At 42.4% G+C, this 24,328-nt stretch overlaps 1 protein-coding gene across 1 annotated transcript in view; it reads left to right on the top strand.

Annotated features, from left to right (window-relative positions):
* Positions 1–3,011: 3,011 nt before the first annotated feature.
* The window catches only part of LTV1 (LTV1 ribosome biogenesis factor), a 64,870-nt gene continuing 43,553 nt past the window's right edge, over positions 3,012–24,328 (top strand). Inside the window, exons 1-2 of the mRNA XM_053460878.1 lie at positions 3,012–3,190; positions 9,047–9,178. Coding sequence (XP_053316853.1) covers positions 3,188–3,190; positions 9,047–9,178 — 135 coding nt within the window. The 5' untranslated portion in view covers positions 3,012–3,187. The remainder of the gene's footprint in view (positions 3,191–9,046; positions 9,179–24,328) is intronic.

Consider the following 24,328-nt stretch of genomic DNA (forward strand, 5'->3'; position numbering starts at 1 on the left):
TCTATGAACAGGTTTTTCTATAGCTTTTGTAGATAAGTAAAACATTTTTCAAATAAAAGTCATATGGAGTATTTTTCTTTTTACGTTTTCACCATATTTTTTTTTTTTTTTATAGTAAGATGATATGATCAAAATAATGGTAACTAAAGAAAGCCCTTGTCCTGAAAATAATGTGTAGGTACACGAAATGAGAGAAAAGAAAATTATAGCTAAACAGCAACACACAAAAATTTTAATACAGCCACTGTCACAAAGGGTACAAAAATAAAAATCAGCTCTGTCCTTCAGGTGTTAAAACCTTATTAAACACTACCATTCAGTGATTATTTAATGTAGCTGTTTTAAGGAAGGGAACAATCATACAAAGCCCATAAGTGCAAGCAATTTAGCAATGGTGTTAACCCCTTCAATCCCCTATGGACGTACCGGGACATCCAAAAAACGCCCATTAAGAAACCCCTATGGGGTGCAGCGTCAGGGACACATTCCTGCCGCTGCACGGGAGATCAGGCTGTCTTTGATCTGCTGTAACAGCTTCCAGCATGAAAGCCGGAAAGCTGTTACATTTCAAACTGCCCGATTGCGCGTCCGATTGGGCATTCCCTCCCGGGTTGCGTCACTGCTGACATCACTGGCATGTTCAGGAGGTCCCTAAGAGGACCTCTAACCATTTTTGTGTAAAAAAAAAATATATGAAAAATACAAATAAATAAATAAAAAAATATATAAAAAAGACTAAAAAAAATTAAATTAAAAACCTTACATCCCATTGCCCTAGCATAACATCTAGCCAGTATAACCCTCCTGCCCCCGTTCACAACCCCCAAACCCATTAAGCCATAGGCATCAAAATTATACAAAAAATGTACACCTTATGGTATGTTCCCTGGTGCTGGGAAAGTATGGAAAATATATATAAATTAGGTATTTCTGAAATCAGGACACCTGAATTGATAAACTTGCAGGGGATTTTCCATCACTTTACCTAATTTTGTGAGGATTCAGAGGGAAATTTTTTTTTCTAATTTTCGCTAGTTTTTACTAAATTTCTCATTCTAAATTTTCCGCTAATCATCCAACTATGGTTTCAAAAGAAAGCTCTATCTCTCCTTGAAAAAACAATATATAGTTTACATGGGTACACTATTCACAGGAAAAGAGAATCATCGCTGAACCGACATAGCGCAAAAATGGCAAAATTGATCCGGGCTTTGAGGCACCAAAAACCCCTGGGATTGAAGGGGTTAAAAATAGTACCTATTCGACTTGCACATACTAAAACATTTCTCAACACCGCCTCCTCACCGCGTTCTCTAACCCCTTAGTTCCCCTATAGACGTACCGGGACGTCCAAAAAACGCCCACAAAGAAACCCCTATGGACGTCCCGGTACGTCCAGCCTTTCGTGCAGCGTCAGGGACACATCCCTGCCGCTGCACGGGAGACCAGGCTGTCGTTTGACAGCCTGGACTCCCCCCTGGCAGCAGAAGCCGGCATTGCCGGCTTTCTGCTGCCCGATCTCCCGTAACAGCTTCCGGCATGAAAGCCGGTAAGCTGTTACGGTTGAAAGTGCCCGATCGCGCGATCGCGCAGTTGCAAACGCGCGATCGGGCATTCACTTCCGGGTTACGTCACTGCTGACGTAACCCGGAAGGTCATCGGAGGACAGGATATCCCCTGCGGGGATATCCTGCCCTCCGATGAGGCACAGAGACGCTGCGATCTCTATGCAGGTCTGTGAGGACCTGCATAGAGATCACAGTGTGATCGGTGCAGGGGGATCGCGGGGAGGGGGAGTGAGAGACCATCTCTCTCACTCCCCCTCCCGTCCTGAAACGGAAAAGCTGAAAAAAAAAAAAGTTAATGCATTTAAAAAATAATATTAAATAAATCATTAAAATATTAATATAAATAATACAAAAAAAAATTATAATGTGGGCTGTGATGTCACTGTGACATCACTGGCATGTTCAGGAGGTCCCTAGGAGGACCTCCAACCATTACTGGGTAAAAATAATATATAAAAAATAAAAAAAAATATAAAAAAATGAAAATAAAAAAAAAATTAAAAAAAAATATTTAAAAAAAGATAATAAAAAAATTATCAAAAAACCTTACTTCCCATTGCCCTAGCATAACATCTAGCCAGTATAACCCTCCTGCCCCCGTTCACAACCCCCAAACCCGTTAAGCCATAGGCATAAAAATTATACAAAATTGTACACCTAATAGAACGCTCCCTGGTGCTGGGAAAGTCTGGAAAATCTATATAAATTAGGTATTTCTGAAATCAGGACACCTGAATTAATAAACTTGGAGGGGATTTTCCATCACTTTACCTAATTTTGTGAGGATTCAGAGGGAAAATGTAAAAAAAAATTAGTTTAATTTTCTAATCTTCGCTAGTTTTTACTAAATTTCTCATTCTAAATTTCCAGCTAATCATCCAACTATGGTATCAAACGAAAGCTCTATCTCTCCTTGAAAAAACGATATATAGTTTATATGGGTACACTATTCACAGGAAAGGAGAATCATCGCTAAACCGACATACCCCAAAAATGGCAAAATTGCTCTGGGCTTTGAGGTACCAAAAACCCCTGGGATTGAAGGGGCTAAAGATGGCTTATCAACGCCAATCTACTTAATTTATCACCGCACATGCGACGCGTAAACTTCTAAGCACCCCCCCCGGACGTTATTATGTCTCTAACGCCGGAATCATTTTGACGAAGACCATTGGCATGCTAACATACGCCGCCTCCGTTTTAAGTTTTCACGTGCAGCGACACGATTTCATTTGCTGTTTATATGAGCTCTAGTATTTACAACTCTTTGCTTCCATTTTGCGGAGCGAACCAAAAGTTTTATAGTGAGAGATTTATTGTATTAGTTTTAATACCACATGCTTTTTACTCGCACATATATGTTTTAATATACGTATATGATCGTTTTGAATTTTTGTTTTTTTATTTTGCACGTTTTAATGTAAAATTGTTAAGTGTTCACTGTACCATCCCTTCGTCTTATTGGTACAATCCGGCATGGTTGTGGCAGCATGGCTTGAGCGTTTGCACTGACCCACGGGGTTCTTCAGATTGTTTTGGCTGTATTGTAAAGTTCGCGGACCGAGTACTCTTCGTGGCAGGCCTGTATATAATTTTGAATCCCCTTTTCACAGAGCGTCATGGTAAGAGTGGTAACACAGAGTTACTGTGACTGGGTATTTTAGAGCTGTGTTTATACTATGATTACTATTATGTCGGCGATAGGTCGTTGCTTACGGAAAGCGAATACAAATTAGATAATGATAACCTTTTTGATGCGCTCTAGGAGTATTGTTAATGCTCTGACTTTAGCTTTATTGTACTAGAGGGGATGAATTTTAAGTGTAATTTTTTGTCTTTACAAGGAGACCAGCAATGTGTTATTTCGTGATTGTTGTGCAGTTGATTTTTACACAAATTCATACCTTAAAACTTTATGGCTCTGGCTGTAGCTAGGTTGAAAAAAACATTTTTATTCCTGCCATTCAGGGACACACTATGAAGCACATGATCACACACACACACACACACACACACACACACACGTGTGTATATATCGTGTGTGTGTGTATATATCTGTTTATACGTGTGTGTGTGTATATACCGTATTTGCTCGATTGTAAGATGAGGTTTTTTTCAGAGCAAATGCTCTGAAAAATACCCCTCGTCTTATAATCAGACCTCAAAGTCTGACTATGAGACGACTAAGATCCAGATCCCCTGCAGCTGCAGGGGATCTGGATCCTCCTTTCTCAACCCCCCGCCCCACTTACCAGTACTTCAGAGTCCCCGGTGTGCAGCTGTCATGTAGCTGGGGCAGCGTGTAGACTCACGCTGCAGCCGGAAGGAGGCATGGCTAGCAGCGGGGGTTGTCTGCGTGCATCGCACAGACATTCCCCGGCTGTCAAAGATCAGAGTTCCCCGCACCGGTACTCTGATCTCTGACAGCCGGGGAATGTCTGTGCGATGCACGCAGACAACCCCCGCTGCCAACCACGCCTCGTTCCGGCTGCAGCGTGAGTCTACATGCTGCCCCAGCTACATGACAGGAGACTCAGAAGTACCGGTAAGTGGGACGGGGGTGTTAAATGGGGGGCATAAGGCAGGGTGCTCTGTGAAATGCCTTTTAACCCCCTTAATGCCACTCTGCCTTCAGAAATGCCTTTTAACCCTCTATATGCCACTCTGCCTCCTGAAATGCCTTAAACCTCCCTATATGCCACTCTTCCCCATAATATGCCTTTTAACCCTCTAAGTGCCAGAGTGGCATATAGGGTTAAAAGGCATATCATGGGGCACAGTGGCATTTAGAGGGTTAAAAGGCATATCATGGGGCACAGTGGCATATAGGGGGTATAAGGCATTTCTGGGGCAAATGTGCATAACTGGGGGGCAGGTTGGAAAATAGAAAGAAATAAAACCAAAATATTTTTCTCAATCATCGCTTTTATTAAAAAAATAGTTTACATGAATTAACATTTACTGGTAAAACTTTTTTCCTATAGGGTCTATTCAGGCTTTTTCTTTTTTTCCTAAATTAATATTAAGATTTGGGGGGTCGTCTTATAATCGAGCAAATACTGTGTGTGTGTGTGTATATATATATATATGTGTGTATATCTTAGGGCTGCAACAACTAATCGATAATGAAAATCGTTGCCAACGAATTTCATTGATTAGTTGAATCGATTTTTATCGATTATAAAATGAGGGTTTTTTCAGAGCCAATGCCCTGAAAAATACCCCTCGTTTTATAATCCGTTTCAGTGTCATGGCTATTAGGCTATTGCCAAAATGATAATTATGGGGGGGGAATCTCCCCATCCCATCCCCTGCTCCCTCCCCCTTCAGCTCCACCTACATCATCTTTCATCCCTCCCCGCAAAATATGACCGACAGTTTTAATGAAACCTCCGTTTCTGTTCCAACCCTATTACCCTTGCCCTGTCCACAGTTTTATAGGAGATCCTAAGACTCTATCAAGTGGCAGGTTTTTTCATTGCAACCACTTAGATGCCATTTCGGTAGAGACAAAAATCAATTTGGAAATCACGTATGAGATTATTTTTGAGGGATATCCCGAATTATACTTAATTTGTCCCCATCTCAATATTGCTGTAACATCAGAAAAAGATCTTCTAAACATCCTAATAGTTTTTTTTAACAGATCTGGATAACATATGAAATGTTCAAATTTATCAGGGAGAGGTTCCTTGTCCCCTATTCTTTCTACGAAAATAACTCTATATGTGTGAAACCTTATTATTACATCTCTAGGTAAATCTGGCAGGATGCCTTTTTAGCTTTTGGATCCTGTTGGACACCCTCGAATAGAATGCCATGTTTTTGTTGCCTTATTTTTAAAGTATCACAAAGCACTTCCAGGTATTTTTCAAGTAAATTTGATGTTATATCCTCTGACTTACTACGAATCTTCAAGTTAATTCGTCTGTCCCGATTTTTTTTTTTTTTTTTTATGACTCAATCGTTAACTCTAGTTCTTCTACTTTTATTTTGTAGGCTATTAATCTTTTCTTCAATCTTATTTGTAGGGTATCCACTTTAACTTCATTTTGATTGAGTTTCTTTCCTGTGTTTTCTAGGTCTATTGTTATCTCCTAAACATTGGATTTCATTTCCTTTTCTTTCAAATCAAATTGGGATTCAAGACTTTTTTTTAATTATTATTATAAGATCTACAGTCAGTATTTGGGAATCTGAGGAACCAGAAATGTCATTTTGAGTTTTAGTAGAATCCATATCTCCTTGATTTAAAGGGAAGATCCAGATTCCCATTACTGGGAAAGGGGGAAAAGATAGCTGGAATTTTCTTTTCTCTTTCTTGCCCCTGAAGCTTTTTTTTTTTTTTTTTTTGTGATTTTATTTTTCGTTTCACGTTTTTTTTTTTTTGTTGCCATGTTCCGATCCTACTCTTTATCTTATTGTCTCTTTGCGCTTCTAGTACCTCTTTGTACCCATAGTTATACTTTGGTTTCAGAATATCTGAGTAGTTAATGTCTGTATCGCTTTACGATTTATTTCTCAGTGTGTACAGGAAACAATGAAAACAGATTTTCTGATTTTAGAAGACACAGCATTCATGAATCATAAGACGCTAGGGCTGCAACTAACGATTATTTCCATAATCAATTAATCGGATAAATAAATGAATGTAAATGTTTCATTTATTTAAAATAATTTAATACAGGGCTCGACAAATCCCAGGCGCCAGGTCACCATGGCGACAGAATTTTGTCCTGGCGCCTAGGTTTTGTCAGCCTCTTACATCCAGAAAAAATTGTGGATGTAAGAGGCTGAGTCACCACACGGGGGCGCTGTTGCTGTCTGCCCAGGAGTCTGGGCAGACAGCACAGCCACACAGAGCCCGTCCCCGAGCCTGAGATCACTCCCACGGAGTGATCCTGTAGGCTGAAAACACGGTTGCTGGAAAACCAGCAATCGTGATTTCAGCTGCCACAGATAGCTTGAGGAAAGGGGGTTCAGTGTTGATTGGGCCCCCACACAAGTGGGGGGACCTGACCCAACACCCCCCTGCTGCCTGATCGCTCCATGAGAGCGACAGTGCAGCGTTAACCCCTTCAATGCCGCGATCGTGGCATTTAGGGGTTAATTCCCGTTTTGTACAGGACTCTGCTGCTGGTGGTCTGCCTGGAAGCCCAGGCAGACCAGCAACAGCAAAAACGAGCCCCCACAAGCCCTTTGATGATTCCTGTAGGCATGGAAGCCTACAGCAATCATCAAAGAGACTCCCCCCTGCAATGGCTGGTCTATAGACCAGCAATTGAGTCCCAGCTGCCAGAGGCAGCTTCAGGGACAGGGGAGAGGGTTCTTTGGTCTCCCCATGAGTGTGGAGACCAGCCCCAACACCCCCCTGCTGCCTGATCGCTCCATGAGAGCGACAGTGCAGCGTTAACCCCTTCAATGCCACAATTGTGTATGACACATTCGTGGCATTGCAGGGGTTAACAATTGTCCCCACAAGCTTGAAAGTCCAGGGTGCTTCCAGGTCAAAGCTGTGATTTTAGTAAGTGGGCTGATGATGATCAGATCACTCCTGACCAACTGTTAGTTTAAAAAAATCCTGACTCCTAACTTTTTAACCTGGCGCCTAGATTCACAACAAATTTGTCAAGCCCTGATTTAATAAACAAACAGGATGTTAAAAACAAAGGGCAGAATAAAAAAAACTTTGATAAAATGCATTTCTTGTTTTTATTTCCCAACCTGCCCCCCCCAGTTATGCACATTTTAGCCCAGGCTTCCCACACTGCCTCCCAGATATGCCACTCCACTCTAACCCAGATATGCCAGTCCACCCCGATATGCCTTATACCCCCTGATACGCCACTGTGCCCCCTGATATGCAACACTGCCCTCCCTACATATGCGTTATACTCCCCTGATATGTCACTCCATCCTCCCCAGGTATGCCTTATACTCCCGGATATCTCATAGTGCCCTCATAGATTCACAGACCTGTTCGCAGCACACTGACACGATATTTTTATAAATAAGTACTGTTAATCTTCACTGCCCCCAGGATTTAGATTCCCCTTAGTTTGCCCCCCCCTTTACATCTAACTGCACCTTAAGTTAACTTTATTAAATAATTAAATTAACCCTCGGTCCTCAGCATTAAATTAAATTGAGCCCGTGGACCACGGCTGCCCCTAAATTGACCCTAAACACCCAGTGGACCACGGCTGCCCCTAAATTGACCCTAAATACCCCGTGGACCACGGCTGCCCCTAAATTGACCCCCAGCTCCCCTAACTTTCAGCAGCCCAAATATTAATTTAATACTTTGTTAGATGAGTGTCTTAGCCATGTGGATGCTATATGAAATGGGCGGGGCCAATTGTCAGTGGGACTGGGAGAAAGGAAGGGTCGGGGCCAATCGTCAGAGTGACTGCAGGGAGGGACTGGTAAGTAATAACTGCTGCTGTGAGTCACACTGAATGAACCGGATTATAGAACGAGGGGTAATTCTCAGAGTATTTGCGCTGAAAAAACCCTCATTTTATAATAGATAAATCGATTCAACTAATCGATAATGAAATTCCTTGGCAACGATTTTCATTATCGATTAACTATTTTATCGATTAGTTGTTGCAGCCGTATAAGACACTAAAATATTTACAGAAAAAATTACAAAATTATGCACACTGGGATAAGTCTGTTGGGCTTTGGAATGATCTAAATTCAGAATTAGCAGGTCTCACAAATGTTTGTTTGGCCTGTTCCCGCACACTTAGTATCCAAAAGACAGCCAGCAGTCTATTAATATTTCCCAAGTAGCTTTGTCATATGCCACCTAGCTCATCAATTGTGTTAGCAGTCGTTAATAAACTTTTGTATTAAGTATCGGGAAAGGAAAGGGCGAATTACCTGAGACGAATGACAATTTATGGCTTTCAGGAAGATAGTTCTTGGGGTCGGTACCAGCATTAGGTGTAGGGGCTTATCGTCCCACCAAGTTTTGAAGTTGTCACCTCACGTTGGCCAGACAGATTCCAAGTCTCCACTCTAGTCTCTCTGCCAGCTAAGAAACACGGGCTAGATACAGGCCACAAATAAAATGTACGGGAACCAAGCACCGGGAACAATCGCCAGACTCAGCAGGTTTTCTAGCTTTTTGACGCGATCCACTTACTCTTCATCGGCTGTAACAGCTTCGTCGACCGGGTCGTTTAGCTTCAGTTTCTCTGCTCCTTCCTCAGGCTCCGCCTCGGCGTCCTACATCACTTCCCCCATGCAAATCTTATATTACAACTAAAGCTCACAGTGAGAGAGGCACTTCATTGTGCTTTTTAATGGAAGTTTTGTTATGCATTCATAAAGTGTGGTTGACTCTGAGTAAGGCCTGAGTGTCTTGGTGCGGTCAGATGGGATATCTAGCTTTTAATAAGAAAATTGAGCAAATGCAATTTTTGGTCATTTTAGGATCATTCTTATCACTGCTTTACTTTTTCTTTTAGCCTCACAGAAAGAAGAAGCCATTCATAGAAAAGAAGAAAGCTGTCACATTTCATCTTGTGCACAGAAGTCAGAGGGATCCATTAGCTGCTGATGAAACTGCTCCTCAGCGGGTCCTCTTACCAGCTGAAAAGGTGACTGCATTGGAGTGTTATTGTCCTTCGGTGTCTCGTGCTCAGCTAATGGTAGACTTTAGATTTCCTTTTTTCTCATTGTTGGTCAACAGGTACTTTTGTGTTAACCAGTTAATGACTGATGGTGTGCCTGGCATTAAAAACGCTTAGAAAGTGATGCAAAAGCAAAAAATGTAAGGTCTGATGGGGTGAATCGATTTGACCAGGTCCAAAGATATCCCAAATAGGACATGGGGGCAGGTTGACCAGATGGTAAAAGTCCTAAATTGAAAAAGGCACACTTCCTAAATGTGGCCTTTTAGCCCCCAAATGACCTGACAAACCCATGCATGGGTGGTATCACTGTACTCATAGGATGTTGCTGAACACATAGAGGTGGTGTTTGACAGTAGGGCTGCAACTAACGATTATTTTAATAATCGATTAGTTGGCCGATTATTTTGTCGATTAATCGATTAATCGGATAAAAAAATACATTATTTTAAATTGAAGAAAAATTGCAATAAAAAACTTACAATTTACACTTTCATCTCTTTATTGCAATGGCCTCTCTCTATTCACCTTCTTATTTTACTGACATAATAATAAAAGCTACAAGAACCCAAACACGGTGCTTCTCAAACTAGGTTTTAATACAAAGTTATTAGTAAATATTAATTCATATGTTAACTATTTTTCATATTTAATAAAAACTGAGAAAAAAGCCTTGTTTAAATTTTTTATTTACCAAACTGCCCCCAGTTATGCACATCTGACCCCCAGCTTGCCACTCTGCCCCCATATATGCCTTATACCTCTGATATGCCAGATTCCACTGTGCCCCTTGATATGCCACTGTGCCCCCTGATATGCCTTATACTCCTTATATGCCAGTGATATGCAACTGAGCCCCCTGATATACCTTTTACCCCCAGATTTGTTTTATGCCCCCCTGATATGCCTAATATCGATATGTCTTATACCCCCTATATGCCACTGAGCCCCCTGATATACCTTTTACCCCCAGATATGTTTATGCCCCCCTCATATGCCTAATATCCATATGCCTTATACCCCCTATATGCCCTAAAAATTCATAATACCCCCCATACACCACTATAACTCACCCATACACCACTCTGGCTCCTCCCCCTCCCATACACCACTCTGGCTCCTCCCCCTCTTATACTCCACTCTGCCTCCTCCCCCTCCCATACACCACTCTGCCTCCTCCCCCGCCCATACATCACTTTGGCTCCTCCCCTCCCATACATCACTTTGCCTCCTCCCCCTCCCATATACCACTCTGCCTCCTCCCCTCCCATACATCACTTTGGCTCCTCCCCCTCCCATACTCTACTCTGCCTCCTCCCATACACCACTCTGGCTCCTCCCATACTCCACTCTGCCTCCTCCCCCTCCCATACATCACTTTGGCTCCTCCCCCTCCCATACATCACTTTGCCTCCTCCCCCTCCCATACATCACTTTGCCTCCTCCCCCCTCCCATACTCCACTCTGCCTCCTGTGAACCTCCGTTTCTGACAAGACACCAGGGAGCCGGGTAGAGAGGCAGAGTGGCGTATGAGAGGGGGAGGAGCCAGAGTGGTGTATTGGAGGGTGTCTCCCATACACTCATCTGACTCCTCCCCCTCCCATACACCGCTCTGCCTCTCTACCCGGCTCCGTTACTGAAGGCACTTTCATTGCAGCTTCATAGAAGCCACAGTGTAAGTGAAGGTGAGTAACGGAGTCTGTCTGTGCGATGCAGAGAGGATGATTCTCTGTTAGCCGGTGGGGGTTTGCATCGCACAGACAGACTCCGTTACTCACCTTCACTTACACTGAGGCTTCTATGAAGCTGCAGGGAAAGTGCCTGTCAGAAACGGTGCCGGGTAGAGAGGCAGAGTGACGTATGGGAGGGGGTAGAGAGGCAGAGTGACGTATGGGAGGGGGGAGGAGGCAGATGGGAGGGGGAGAGAGACGGAAGAGAGAGACGGAAGTGAGAGACCGGCCGACAGTGAGGGGAATCCAGGTCTCCTGCAGCGTTGCGGGGGATCTGGATTCCGGTGTTATAATCCGATCTCTGTTTGAGGTCGGATTATATAAGGAGAGGAGTTTTTCAGAGCATTTGCTCTGAAAAAAACCTCTTTTTGTAATCGATAAAAATCGATCCGATTAATCGATGATGAAATTCGTTGCCAACGATTTTCATAATCGATTATTATCGATTTTATCGATTAGTTGTTTCAGCCCTATTTGACAGTGACATATACACTCACTGGCCACTTTATTAGGTACACCTGTTCAATTGCTTGTTAACACGCAGCTAATCAGCCCATTAGATGGCAGCAACTTAATGCATTTAGGCATGTAGACATGGTCAAGACAACTTGCTGAAGTTCAAACATAGCATCAGAATGGAAAAGAAAGGGGATTTAAGTGGCATGGTTGTTGATGCCAGAGGGGCTGGTGTGAGTATTTCAGAAACTGCTGATCTACTGGGATTTTCACGCACAACCATCTCTAGGGTTTACAGAGAATGGTTCAAAAAAGAGAAAATATCCAGTGAGCGGCAATTGTGGGACGAAAATGCCTTGTTGATGTCAGCGGTCGCAGGAGAATGGGCAGACTGGTTCCAGATGACTGAAAGGCAACAGTAACTCAAATAACCACTTGTTACAACCGAGGTATTCAGAATACCATCTCTGAATGCGCAACACATCGAACCTTGAAGCAGATGGGCTACAGCAGCAAAAGACGAGACGGCACCGGGTGCCACTCCTGTCAGCTAAAAACAGGAATCCGAGGCTACAATTTACACAGGCTCAAAAATTGGACGATGGAAGACTGAGAACGTTGCCTGGTCTGAGTCTCGATTCCAGCTACGACATTCAGATGGCAGGGTCAGACTTTGTTGTAAACAACATGAAAACATGGATTCATCCTGCCTTGTATCAACAGTTCAGGCTGGTGGTGGTGTAATGGTGTGGGTGACGTTTTCTTGGCACACTTTGGGCCCCTTAGTACCAATTGAGTATCATTTTAAACGCTTCAGCCTAACTGAGTCTTGTTGCTGACCATTTTTGATGGGGTTAAATTCAACTGACTGGCTTCCGAGATGCCACAAATAGCGCGTGGGGACGCAATGACCAGATCTGGGAAATAGCTAAATGTTACCGTATTTCCTCGATTATAAAACAAGGTTTTATTTCAGGTTTTTTTATAATCAGGGTTCTCTTATAATCAGACCTCAAACAGAGCTGCAGGGGGCCTGGATCCTCCTGTCTTATGCCCCCCATTTAACACCCCCCCCAACTTACCGGTGCTTCTGACTCCCTGGTGTGTAGTCGGGGCAGACCTTCCCAGGCTGTCAGAGGGGAGAGTTCTCTGACAGCCGGAGGGTGTATGCGCGATGGATGCAGGCAACCCCCGCTGCTAACCGCACCTCCTTCCTTCGGAAGTTGCCTAAACGAATCGTGTACACGTCTACCTGCTGCCCCGACTACACACCAGGGAGTCGGAAGCACCGGTAAGTTTTGGGGGGGGGGTTTAAATGTTGGCATAAGGCATTTCTGTAGGCCTCCAGAAATGCCTTTTAACCCTCTATATGCTACTCTGCCTACTGAAATGCCTTTTAACCCCTCTAAATGCCAGAGTGGCATATAGGGGTATATAAGGCATTTCTGGAGGCAGAGTGGCACATAGGGGGTCAAAAGGCATATCATGGGGCACCGTGGCATCTAGGGGGTATAAGACACTTCTGGGGGTAGAGTGGCAAGCCTGGGGGCAGATGTGCATAACTGGGGGTTGGAAAATAAAAGGAAATAAAAACAAAAAAATATATTTTTCTCAATTATAGCTTTTATTTAAAAAAATAGTTTACATAGTTTACATGAATTAATATTTACTAGTAAAACTTTTTTCCTATAGGGTCGTCTTATATTGAGGCTTTTTCTTTTTTTCCTAAAATTTGGGAGGGTCGTCTTATAATCGAGCAAATACGGTACTTGCAAAAAAACAAAACAAACATAAAAACTGGTTATTTAGCAGGCTTTTTTAATTAGCTTTTGTAGAATTTTTTTTAAAATAAAAGTGGCAAAAACAACTTTTTTTTCAGTTTTCACCACATTTTATTTTGTTTGTAGAAAATTATAAATCAATAAATGGTAAGTAGAGAGCCCTTTTTGTCCTGAAAAGAACAATATATAACTTGTGTGGGTACACTAAATGAGAGAGAAGATAATTACAGCTAAACATAGAAAGTGACGGCAGATGAGAACCATTCCTCCCATTCCAGTCTGCCCAACCTCTGAATACTTTCCTTAGTACCTGGCCTTATTAATTTAACCCCTTGGCTGCTAAGCCATTTCCCACCCTGGTGCTAAGCAGGTTTTCGGCATTTTGGTGCATCTCACGTTTAAACGCGTTTAGAAGTAAATTTCTTGGGAATAAACGATACAAACCATATATTGTTTTTTTCAGCATACCTAGCAGATTCCAAACATACAATTTTTGTTATGTGTATGTCTTATTAGGTTTGCAAAATAAAGCCAAAAATGGGAAAAAGGTGTAATTTTCCACTTCCGACTGAGTAAAAACTAGTTTTATCTTTCTAAACGCTAATATCAAAAGCTGTGTTGCTAAATATTTGTAGTAGGTAACCGGTCTAAAATAAACAGAAATTGAGAACAGTAGACTGTTTTACTAATATTTTATTGCTAAAAGTTAAATTTATTAGACTATCACAAAAGACATCTTTAAATTTAATGCATGGCTGCCAACAATTAAACAGCTCTAGCTGCCTGGGATGTTAAAATATGCCAACAAAACTATATATTTTTAGAAACTACACCCCCAGCTGCAGCAAATGAGGTCTTTATTTGTATTTGTATCGCAAATCTGACGTGCACAACAAATAAGTGAATTTCACACTAATAAAAATCTTTAAAAAAGTAAATTAAAAGCGACAAGTTCATTTATGTCTTGCGCACTCGTCTTGTGCTACTAATACATGCAGCCCCTCATTTGATGCGCCAAGGGGTGTAGTTTCTGAAAATTTATACTTTATGTACCATAATTTAACTTCCCAGCTGTCTAATTGCAGGCATCACCCCTAAATGTTTTAAGACAATTTTTTAACGAGATTCTCAAATCTGCCATATCTGTTAAAGTGGTCTAGACATCTGAGAAGTTAAATTTTATGTAAAATGTATGTAAATAAAGTACACATTTCAAGAAACTATACCTCTTGGAGCTTCAAATGAGGGGCTACATGTATTTCTAGGACAAAAGTTGAGTGCACAAATAATGATGAAATATGTCGCTTCTGCTAGAAAATGTTTTTTCTAACCATAGTGATATGTTCATTTGTGTCGTGCGCACTCCAGGTTTGTACCAGAAACACATGCAGCCCCTCATTTGATGCGCCAAGGGGTGTAGTTTTTGCAAATGTGTACTTTTTGTGCCATAATTTAACTTCTTACGTGAGCAGTAATGCCATGTCAAGGCTTCAACCCTAATTACTGACCATTCGCATGCCTTTCATATCTCCAGAAGCACACACTATATTTTCCCCTTACAATCCCAAAGAAATTGTGGTAAAGGGAGAAAATAAATAACTTTTACAGCAAAAATGCAAGGAGCTCCAGGGATGAGATGGTTACTCACGTACCGCACAGGCTAAACGGCTGATTTTAATAATATTTGCAGTTAATTTACAGTTCATCAAGATTTCAAAAGTTGCCTCCCTCTACCATTGGCTAAATTTAACCCCATGATCAAAGGGATCATGGGATTAAAATTTAGTATCGGCCATTTTTAAAAAGGGAATGTGACTCTTCATAGCTATATGATCACCGTGGTAATATTGGCTAACACAGTGATCATTTAGCTAGAATACTTAAACTTTTTTTGTTTGTTTAAAGTTAAACTAGTTTATGTTTAGGTAATTTAATTTGGGGGTCTCTAGGCAATTTTGATCTTTATTTATCTGCCTTTAGAGACCTCCAAATCTTTTTTTTTTTTTTTTTTTTTTTTTTTTTTTACTTTTTTTTGTACATTTTTTTTTTTACTTAATATTTTTTATTCTTTCTTTTACAAGTCTTATACCGTTGGAAAGGTGAGGCGATTACCTTTCCAATGGTATATATTGGGGTCTGTAGATGCCTGAGATACAGGCATCTAAGCAGCATGCCCCCATACCTCTTTAACTGACAATTGTCAGTTTTCAATAAAGTTGCGTGGTGACGTCATCGCGTCATTACTGGCCAGATCGGGTGGTCCCGGTGATGCCATTCAATGTGAGGGGCAGATCGCCGGGTTAGGGGATGACGGAGGTCCTCAGACCCCCATCAAGGTAGGGTAGTGCTAGCGACGGTACCATGCCCTCGTTAGCAGTCAAGGGGTTAACATCTACCACTTATGCTGGGGGGGGGGATTAAAATGATGGGGGGAAAAAACACTTTCTGACTTTTACCCAAAAAATCTTTTACTCATCCAAAAAAGCTAATGGAAAAACCTGCTAAATAGATTCTACTATTTGTCCTGAGTTTAGAAATACCCAATGTTCTTATGGGTTTTTTTTTTTTTGCTTTTTTTTTTTTTGCAAGTTATTGGGCAGTAAGTACAAGCAGTGTTTTGCTATTTCTAAACCAGCTAATACCTCTCCCTATACAACAAAGCATAAATGTAATTTTTTCATTTATTGAAAATAATTTAAACAAACAGGATGTTAAAAACAATCAGCAGAATAAAAAAAAAACTTTGAGAAAAATGCATTTCTTGTTTTTATTTCCCAACCTGCGCCCCCCAGTTATGCACATTTTGAGCCTAAGCTTGCCACACTGCCTCCCAGATATGCCACATAACCTCAGATATGCCACTCTGCCCTCCCCACGTATGCCTTATACCCCCAGATAAGCCACTCAGTCCTCCCCACATATCCCTTATATGCCTTATACCAGGGCTTGACAAATTTGTTGGGAATCTAGGCGCCAGGTAAAAAAGTTAGGAGCCAGTATTTTTTTAAACTAACAGTTGGTCAGGAGTGATCTGATCATCATCAGCCCACTTACTAAACTCACAGCGTTTGACCTGGAAGCACCCTGGACTTTCAGGTCAGTGCTGTTTTTTTTTTTTTAATTAACTCTTTTTTTTTATTTTTTTAACTCTTTCAATGCTGATGTTCCATTGGAGCACAGCATTGACTGATATTTAGTCTCCACAAACTTGTGGACAAATGTTAACCCCTGCAATGCCACGAATGTGTCATACACAATTGTGGCATTGAAGGGGTTAACGCTGCACTGTCGCTCTCAGGGAGCGATCAGGCAGCAGGGGGGTGTTGGGGCTGCACTCCACACTCATGTGGAGACCGAAGAAGCCTCTCCCCTGTCCCTGAAGCTGCCTCTGGCAGCTGGGACTCAATTGCTATATAGACCAGCCATTGCAGGGGGAGTCTTTGATGACTGCTGTAGGCTTCCATGCCTACAGGAATCATCAAAGGGCTTCGGGGGGCTCGTTTTTGCTGTTGCTGGTCTGCCTGGGCTTCCAGGCAGACCACCAGCAGCAGCGCCCCGTACAAAACGGGAATTAACCCCTAAATGCCGCGATTGCGGCATTGAAGGGGTTAACGCTGCACTGTCGCTCTCATGGAGCGATCAGGCAGCTGGGGGGTGTTGGGTCAGGTCCCCACACTTGTGTGGGGACCCAATCAACACACAAACCCCCTCCCTGAAGCTGCCTGTGGCAGCTGAAAACACGATTGCTGGTTTTGCAGCAACCGCGTTTTCAGCCTACAGGATCACTCCGTGGGAGTGATCTCGGGGGCGGGCTCGGAGTGGCTGTGCTGTCTGCCCAGACTCCTGGGCAGACAGCAACAGCAGCGCCCCCGTGTGGTGACTCAGCCTCTTACATCCACAATTTCGTCTGGATGTAAGAGGCTGACAAAACCTAGGCGCCAGGACAAAATTCTCTGTCGCCATGGCGACCTGGCGCCTGGGATTTGTCGAGCCCTGCCTTATACCCTCCTGATATGCCACTCCGTCCTCCACAGATAAGCCTCATACCCCCTGATATACCTTACACCCCCAGACTCCTCTGTGTCTAGTAGGGGCAGTCGGTGAGCATTTGTGCGATGTGCGTAGACAATCTCTGCTTTTGGCGCGCACTTTCGCCGGAGCTTCAATGACTGAGCACCGGATGATCATGTGACACCGGTGCTACATCATAGAAGCCCCAGTGGAAGTGCCGGCAGTATCGGAGGATGTCTGCGCGTATCGCAGCCAGAGAGAATGACCCGGGTCCCCTGCAGCGGATCTTCCTCTCTGGCAGACGTTGCGCAATGCACGCAGACCACCTCCGCTTTGCTGCCCAATACTTCCGCCAGGGCTTCTATGGTGGAGCACCAGAAGGTTACGTCATGCTGGTTAGGGCTGAAACAACTAATCGATAATAATCGATAATGAAAATCGTTGTCAACGAATTTCATCATCGATTAATCGGATCGATTTTTATCGATTATAAAAAGAGTTTTTTTCAGAGCAAATGCTCTGAAAAACTCCTCTCCTTATATAATCCGACCTCAAACAGAGATCGGATTATAACACCGGAATCCAGATCCCCCGCAACGCTGCAGGGGACCTGGATTCCCCTCACTGTCGGCCGGTCTCTCACTTCCGTCTCTCTCTCCCCCTTCCATCTGCCTCCTCCCCCCTCCCATACATCACTCTGCCTCTCTACCCGGCACCGTTACTGACAGGCACTTTCCCTGCAGCTTCATAGAAGCCTCAGTGTAAGTGAAGGTGAGTAACGGAGTCTGTCTGTGCGATGCAGACCCCCACCAGCTGACAGCCTCCGTTACTGCCCTTCACTTACACTGTGGCTTCTATGAAGCTGCAATGAAAGTGCCTTCAGTAACGGAGCCGGGTAGAGAGGCAGAGCGGTGTATGGGAGGGGGGAGGAGTCAGAGGGGTGTATGGGAGCCACCCTCCAATACACCACTCTGGCTCCTCCCCCTCTCATACGCCACTCTGCCTCTCTACCCGGCTCCCTGTTGTCTTGTCAGAAACGGAGGTTCACAGGAGGCAGAGTGGAGTATGGGAGGGGGGAGGAGGCAAAGTGATGTATGGGAGGGGGAGGAGCCAATGTGATGTATGGGAGGAGGCAGAGTGGAGTATGGGAGGAGCCAGAGTGGAGTATGGGGGGAGGAGCCAGAGTGGTGTATGGGAGGAGGCAGAGTGGAGTATGGGAGGGGGAGGAGCCAAAGTGATGTATGGGAGGGGAGGAGGCAGAGTGGTATATGGGAGGGGAGGAGGCAAAGTGATGTATGGGAGGGGAGGAGCCAAAGTGATGTATGGGCGGGGAGGAGGCAGAGTGGTGTATGGGAGGGGGGAGGAGGCAGAGTGGAGTATGAGAGGGGGGAGGAGCCAGAGTGGTGTTTGGGAGGCGGAGGAGCCAGAGTGGTTTATCGGAGGGGAGGAGCCAGAGTCGTGTATGGGAGGGGAGGAGCCAGAGTGGTGTATGGGTGAGTTATAGTGGCGTATGGGGGGTATTATGAATTTTTAGGGCATATAGGGGGTATAAGGCATATGGATATTAGGCATATCAGGGGGGCATAAACATATCTGGGGGTAAAAGGTATATCAGGGGGCTCAGTGGCATATAGGGGGTATAAGACATTGATATTAGGCATATCAGGGGGGCATAAAACAAATCTGGGGGTAAAAGGTATATCAGGGGGCTCAGTTGCATATCACTGGCATATAAGGAGTATAAGGCATATCAGGGGCACAGTGGCATATCAGGGGGCACAGTGGCATATCAGGGGGCACAGTGGAATCTGGCAAATAAGAGGTATAAGGCATATATGGGGCAGAGTGGCAAGCTGGGGGTCAGATGTGCATATCTGGGGGCAGTTTGGTAAATAAAAAAATTTAAACGGCTTTTTTCTCAGTTTTTATTAAATATGAAAAATAGTTAACATATGAATTAATATTTAATAACTTTGTATTAAAACCTAGTTTGAGAAACACTGTGTTTGGGTTCTTGTAGCTTTTATTATTATGTCAGTAAAATAAGAAGGTGAATAGAGAGAGGCCATTGCAATAAAGAGATGAAAGTGTAAATTGTACGTTTTTTATTGTAATTTTTCTTCAATTTAAAATAATGTATTTTTTTTATCCGATTAATCGACAAAATAATCGGCCAACTAATCGATTATTAAAATAATCGTTAGTTGCAGCCCTAATGCTGGTGCTCCATCATAGAAGTCCTGGCAGAAGTGGAGGACAGTAGCGGAAGTTGTCTGCGCGCATTGCTCAGACACCCCCTCACACGCACACACCGGCTGTTAGAGACTATGATCCAGGTCCCCTGCAGCACTGCAGGGGATCTGAAACTTAGTCAGCAAAAAGACATTCCTTTCCATCAAGACCTTCTGCAATATCACTAATAAAAATATTGTTATAATATAAGCACCAGCACCACAAAAATGTTAAAACGGCCTTGGTCACGAAGGGCACAAAAAGAAAAAACAGCTCAGTCCTTAAGTAGTTAACATGAATTAACTTTAGAAGAAATAGTTGAAATGAATATGTACAATCTAAATTTACACTTAAAGGACAGAAATAACCTTTATCCCGTACACGGGCTCACGATCCAATACATTTGTGACGATGCCCATGTATGTACGCGGTAACGTGATTTTCCGCTGACCAGTGATGCAGATCTTTTAAACACGCCTCCCAGCCAGATGGAAATCTGGTAATGGCCGATCCAGGATGTTTTCTAATTGAAGCAAGCGTGACATGCCTCATGTCTAAAACTGGCTTCAGAACCTGACTCACCGAAGAGGCAAGTCACTGGTCTGTCAATCACGCCTCCAACCAGGATGTAAATATGGTGAGGGGTGTTTCAGGATGCCTCTTAAGAGAGGCAAGCCTGAGTTGCCCAAAAAGAGGGGACATTGGCTATCCCAACAATTGCATAGAGGATTAGGCAATGCTTGTCATTAATCCTCAGCCCCCACATTCATTGAGTTTGATGGGGTGAGTTAATTCTGGTTGCCTTGGTAGTTTAGGCAGACCAGGCTCATCCAATATTTTTTTTTAAAATAAGTTATGTAATCACTGTGAAAAAACAATCAGTGGTCACATCCCAAAAAATGACACGCTCAGTGACATAACAAAGCCCTACCTTTTTCTGTCACTTTGATCTTGTGTCAGAGAGAGGAGAGTTTGTGTTACTGAGTGATTATTCTATTTTTATAGTTTTTCATAGATTTTTTTTTCATTTTTTTGTTATTTGAATTTTTTATTTGATTTTTCGTTTCTGTTTGATCTTTATTGCCTTCTTAGGTCTTTATTAATCAATCCCCCCCCTTTAATTGGGTGTAAAAAAAAATGGGAAGGTTATGGATTTGTGGGAGAAAATCTAAAAAAAAAAAAAAAATAACAAAAAAAATAGGTTAGGTACCCTTCCTCTAAATATCCAGTTAGGCTTCATTTGTATCAGGATTTTTATTTTTTGGTATTGAAGAAGCAGTATAGTGTATATATATGCCATTTTGGCATCTGCATCTTCTACTGCAACTGCCACTGCGTCAGACTTCTGAGTGTCACAGTTCCTCTTGTTGCTGAGCCAGCAACAAAGAGTAGACATACCACTTGCCCTTCACCTGCCCCAGCTGCTGGTGATGGTGAGGCATGGGTTCCCCCAAACTGAACCTTACCAATCATTACAACTTTTACTGCCAAGACTGACATAAAGGTAGATGTGGCAGGTTTTGGACCTCTTTCGGGGGAAGAATATTCTTGTGTGATAGCCTCCCAAACTTATTTATGCAGTGCAATATCTTGCTGCCCCCCCCTCCAACTTGCAGTTTATCCAAAACTGGTATCCAACAATTTTGGGCCCTTACCCTTTTCATGGGCATAGAGCAAAGATAGTTATATCTACCTCCATATTATCCCATACAATACCCAGGTTACGTTATGAAATGCTGTTACGTTTCCTCCGTTTCAGGGTGTCAATACCCCCCAAAAGAACCCCAGTATGCTAGGCTATATAAGGTATGCCCCTTTCTTACCCACTTTCAGGCCAGGTTTGCACAGATGTATACCCCAGCATTATTAGGCAATCTCATGAAGTATAAGGGAGGACCAACATTCAAACAATATATTCCTTCAAAACGCTCAGATATGGAGCGAAGTTCTATAAATTCTGTAAGAGTGAGAGTGTGTACATCCAGGCATTCTGGGTTTGAGGGAAAGGACTGCCACCTTGACCCTCCTGGTTCCCCAGAACATCTAAATTGTGTGGGACCTTATACTTCCCCTGATTACTAAAGGGTATCATCTGTGTCTTTATAAGTGTTACGCCAACGTCGCTTTGTTCTGATTGCTTTAATGTTTTGAGACGGTCACCTGTGGTACTATAAGGTGTAACCGCATTTTGTTCCCAGCACAGTTAGCACAGACCTGGCTCCACTGCACCAGGAGCTTCTGGCACTTAAGTTTAGAGACGGGAAGGATGTGTGCACACTCCGCACCACCCATGACGAAAGCGCTATGCCCGTCCCAGTCCGTGGCAGAACCCAGGTTACTTTGAAGCCAGTGTGCATCAAGGCCTATAATAGGCACATGAAAAGTTTGGAATTAGCAGACCAGCTGCTACTTCCATAATTTAATATGACAACCATGGAGCGCATATAAATGGGGAGAAAAGAAACAACAATAATAGTGTAGTATGAACAAATGAAAAAAAAAATATACCAAAAGGGCAATTTGCCCGTATACGTAGAAACTGCCCTGAGGATGCTGATTTTTCTACTCAGCGCTAGGCCCTTATGGACAAGTTCAAAGAGAAAATATCCAGATGGGCTATTACAGGATAGATTTAAAGCCATAAAGGAAAAGAAAAGAGATTTTTTTCTTACAAGATAAAAAGTATAAATCCGATAGGAAGTTTGATTTTGCTTTTCTGACTAAATATAATGATAAGGCATATGACATCAAAAAAAACCATAGCAAAGTGCTGGCCTATTTTAAAGCAGGATAGTATTTTAAAAGACTTATCTTCCAGCAAAACCTAATGTCATTTACAAAAAATCAGAAAATTTTAAATCAATACTGGCTCCTAGTGTTTTACTGGAAATGAAAGAGACTAAAGAAAGTGATCCTCTTTTTAAGAAAAATCCTGGTTTCTTCCGATGTGGAAAATGCAAACTATGCAACGTGCCATCAACAGAGTAAAAGAATCAACAAATTCATATGCACAAACACTAAGAATATATAATTAAGCATTTCATTCACTGTAAGTCCAAAAATGTCATATCTGCTAGAGTGTGGTTGTGGGACCCAGTATATCGGGAGAACTACGAGAGAGCTAAAAATCAGAGCCCTGGAACATCTGGGCGGTATACGTAATCTAAATCTTAAACATAGCGTCCTGAAGCATTGTAATCAATGTAGAGCCTTTTCCTTACCAAACTTTAAGGTAATAGGTATTGATGTGTGTGTGTGTGTGTGTGTGTGTGTTAGTTAAATGGGGGTATAGGGTGTGTGTGTGTTAAATGGGGCATAGGGCATTTCTGGAGTGGCGTTAAGGGGGCATTTAATAGAGCACTCTGCCTCCTGAAATGCCTTATACCTCCCTATATGCCACTCTGCCCCATAATATGCCTTTTAACCCCCTAAATGGCAGAGTGGCATATAGGGGTATAAGGCATATCTGGAGGCAGAGTGCTCTATACAATGCCTTTTAACTCCCTTAATGCCACTCTGCCTCCTGAAATGCCTTATACCTCCCTATATGCCACTCTGCCCCATAATATGCATTTTAACCCCCTAAATGCCAGAATGGGATATAGGGGTATAAGGCATTTCTGGAGGCAGAGTGGCACATAGGGGGTCAAAAGGCATACCATGGGGCACAGTGGCATATAGAGGGTTAAAAGGCATATCATGGGCCACAGTGCCATATTGGAGTGGCAAGCCTGGGGGCAGATGTGCGTAACTGGGGGACAGGTTGGAAAATACAAGAAATAAAAACAAAAAATATATTTTTCTCAATCATAGCTTTTATTAAAAAAAATAGTTTACATGAATTAACATTTACTGGTAAAACTTTTTTCCTTTGGGGTCGTCTTATATTCAGGCTTTTTCTTTTGTTCCTAAGTTAATATTCAGATTTTGGGGGGTCGTCTTATAATCAGGGTCGTCTTATAATCGAGCAAATAAGGTAAATATGATTAAAAAAAAAAATGTACTTGCACATGGCACTTTCTCTTCTATGGAGATGCACTTTTTCCTCCTAATTGCACTCATCACTTAAAGCACTTTCATATGCTGGTATGCTATTAGAATTGCACTTTAACCCCTTCAGGACCCGTTTTTTGATACTAACGTGTCGCTAAAGGACCGGAGCCGTTTTTGTGTTTTTGCCATGTCTTTCTTCAACTGTAATTTCTCTTATCAATTGGTGCACCCACACAAATCATATATTGTTTTTTTCAGCACAAGTAGGGCTTTCATTTGAAACCATATTAAGCTGGATAGTACATTGTTTTGTTTGAAATAAACTGGAAAAAGTGGTGGGGGGGAATGAAAAAAAACGCATTTTTTTTACAGTTTTGTATACATACAAATTGTACACACATTGAACCAATGGGAAAAAAATTATCCCAAATATATTCATTAAGTTGTCCTGATTTGGAAACCACCCAACATGGCCAGGATTTTCATCTATTTTGACCAGTATAGGGCAAATATTGCAAGGCATGCATCACGTTTTTGAAATGTAATTTTTTTAAAATTTGGAATGGTGGGCTAATAACTGCAATAGTTGTCACAGATACTGATTATCCCCCCAAAATTATGTTTATGAACAGTAGATAAGTCAAGGTGTACAACTAGGGTCATTTTGACACTTTTCAAACAGGGATTTTATCGCCAATTGCTGCCAAATTTTGAGGTATTTTTATATTTTTTTGTTTTTTTTTGCGTATGTTGCAATGTTGCTTTAGATTTTATATTATATTTTGTATAGAATATGTGCAACTGCAGAAGAAAACACAAAATTGTTTTCTTCTGCAAGGCCTCACATGCATGGTTCATGCATTTTTTGAGGAAGCCATGAGGGCAAAACTGGAACATGCGCATTTTACTTTGA

The sequence above is a fragment of the Spea bombifrons genome, chromosome 3 (assembly GCF_027358695.1).
Source record: "Spea bombifrons isolate aSpeBom1 chromosome 3, aSpeBom1.2.pri, whole genome shotgun sequence".
In the NCBI taxonomy this organism is placed as follows: domain Eukaryota; kingdom Metazoa; phylum Chordata; class Amphibia; order Anura; family Pelobatidae; genus Spea; species Spea bombifrons.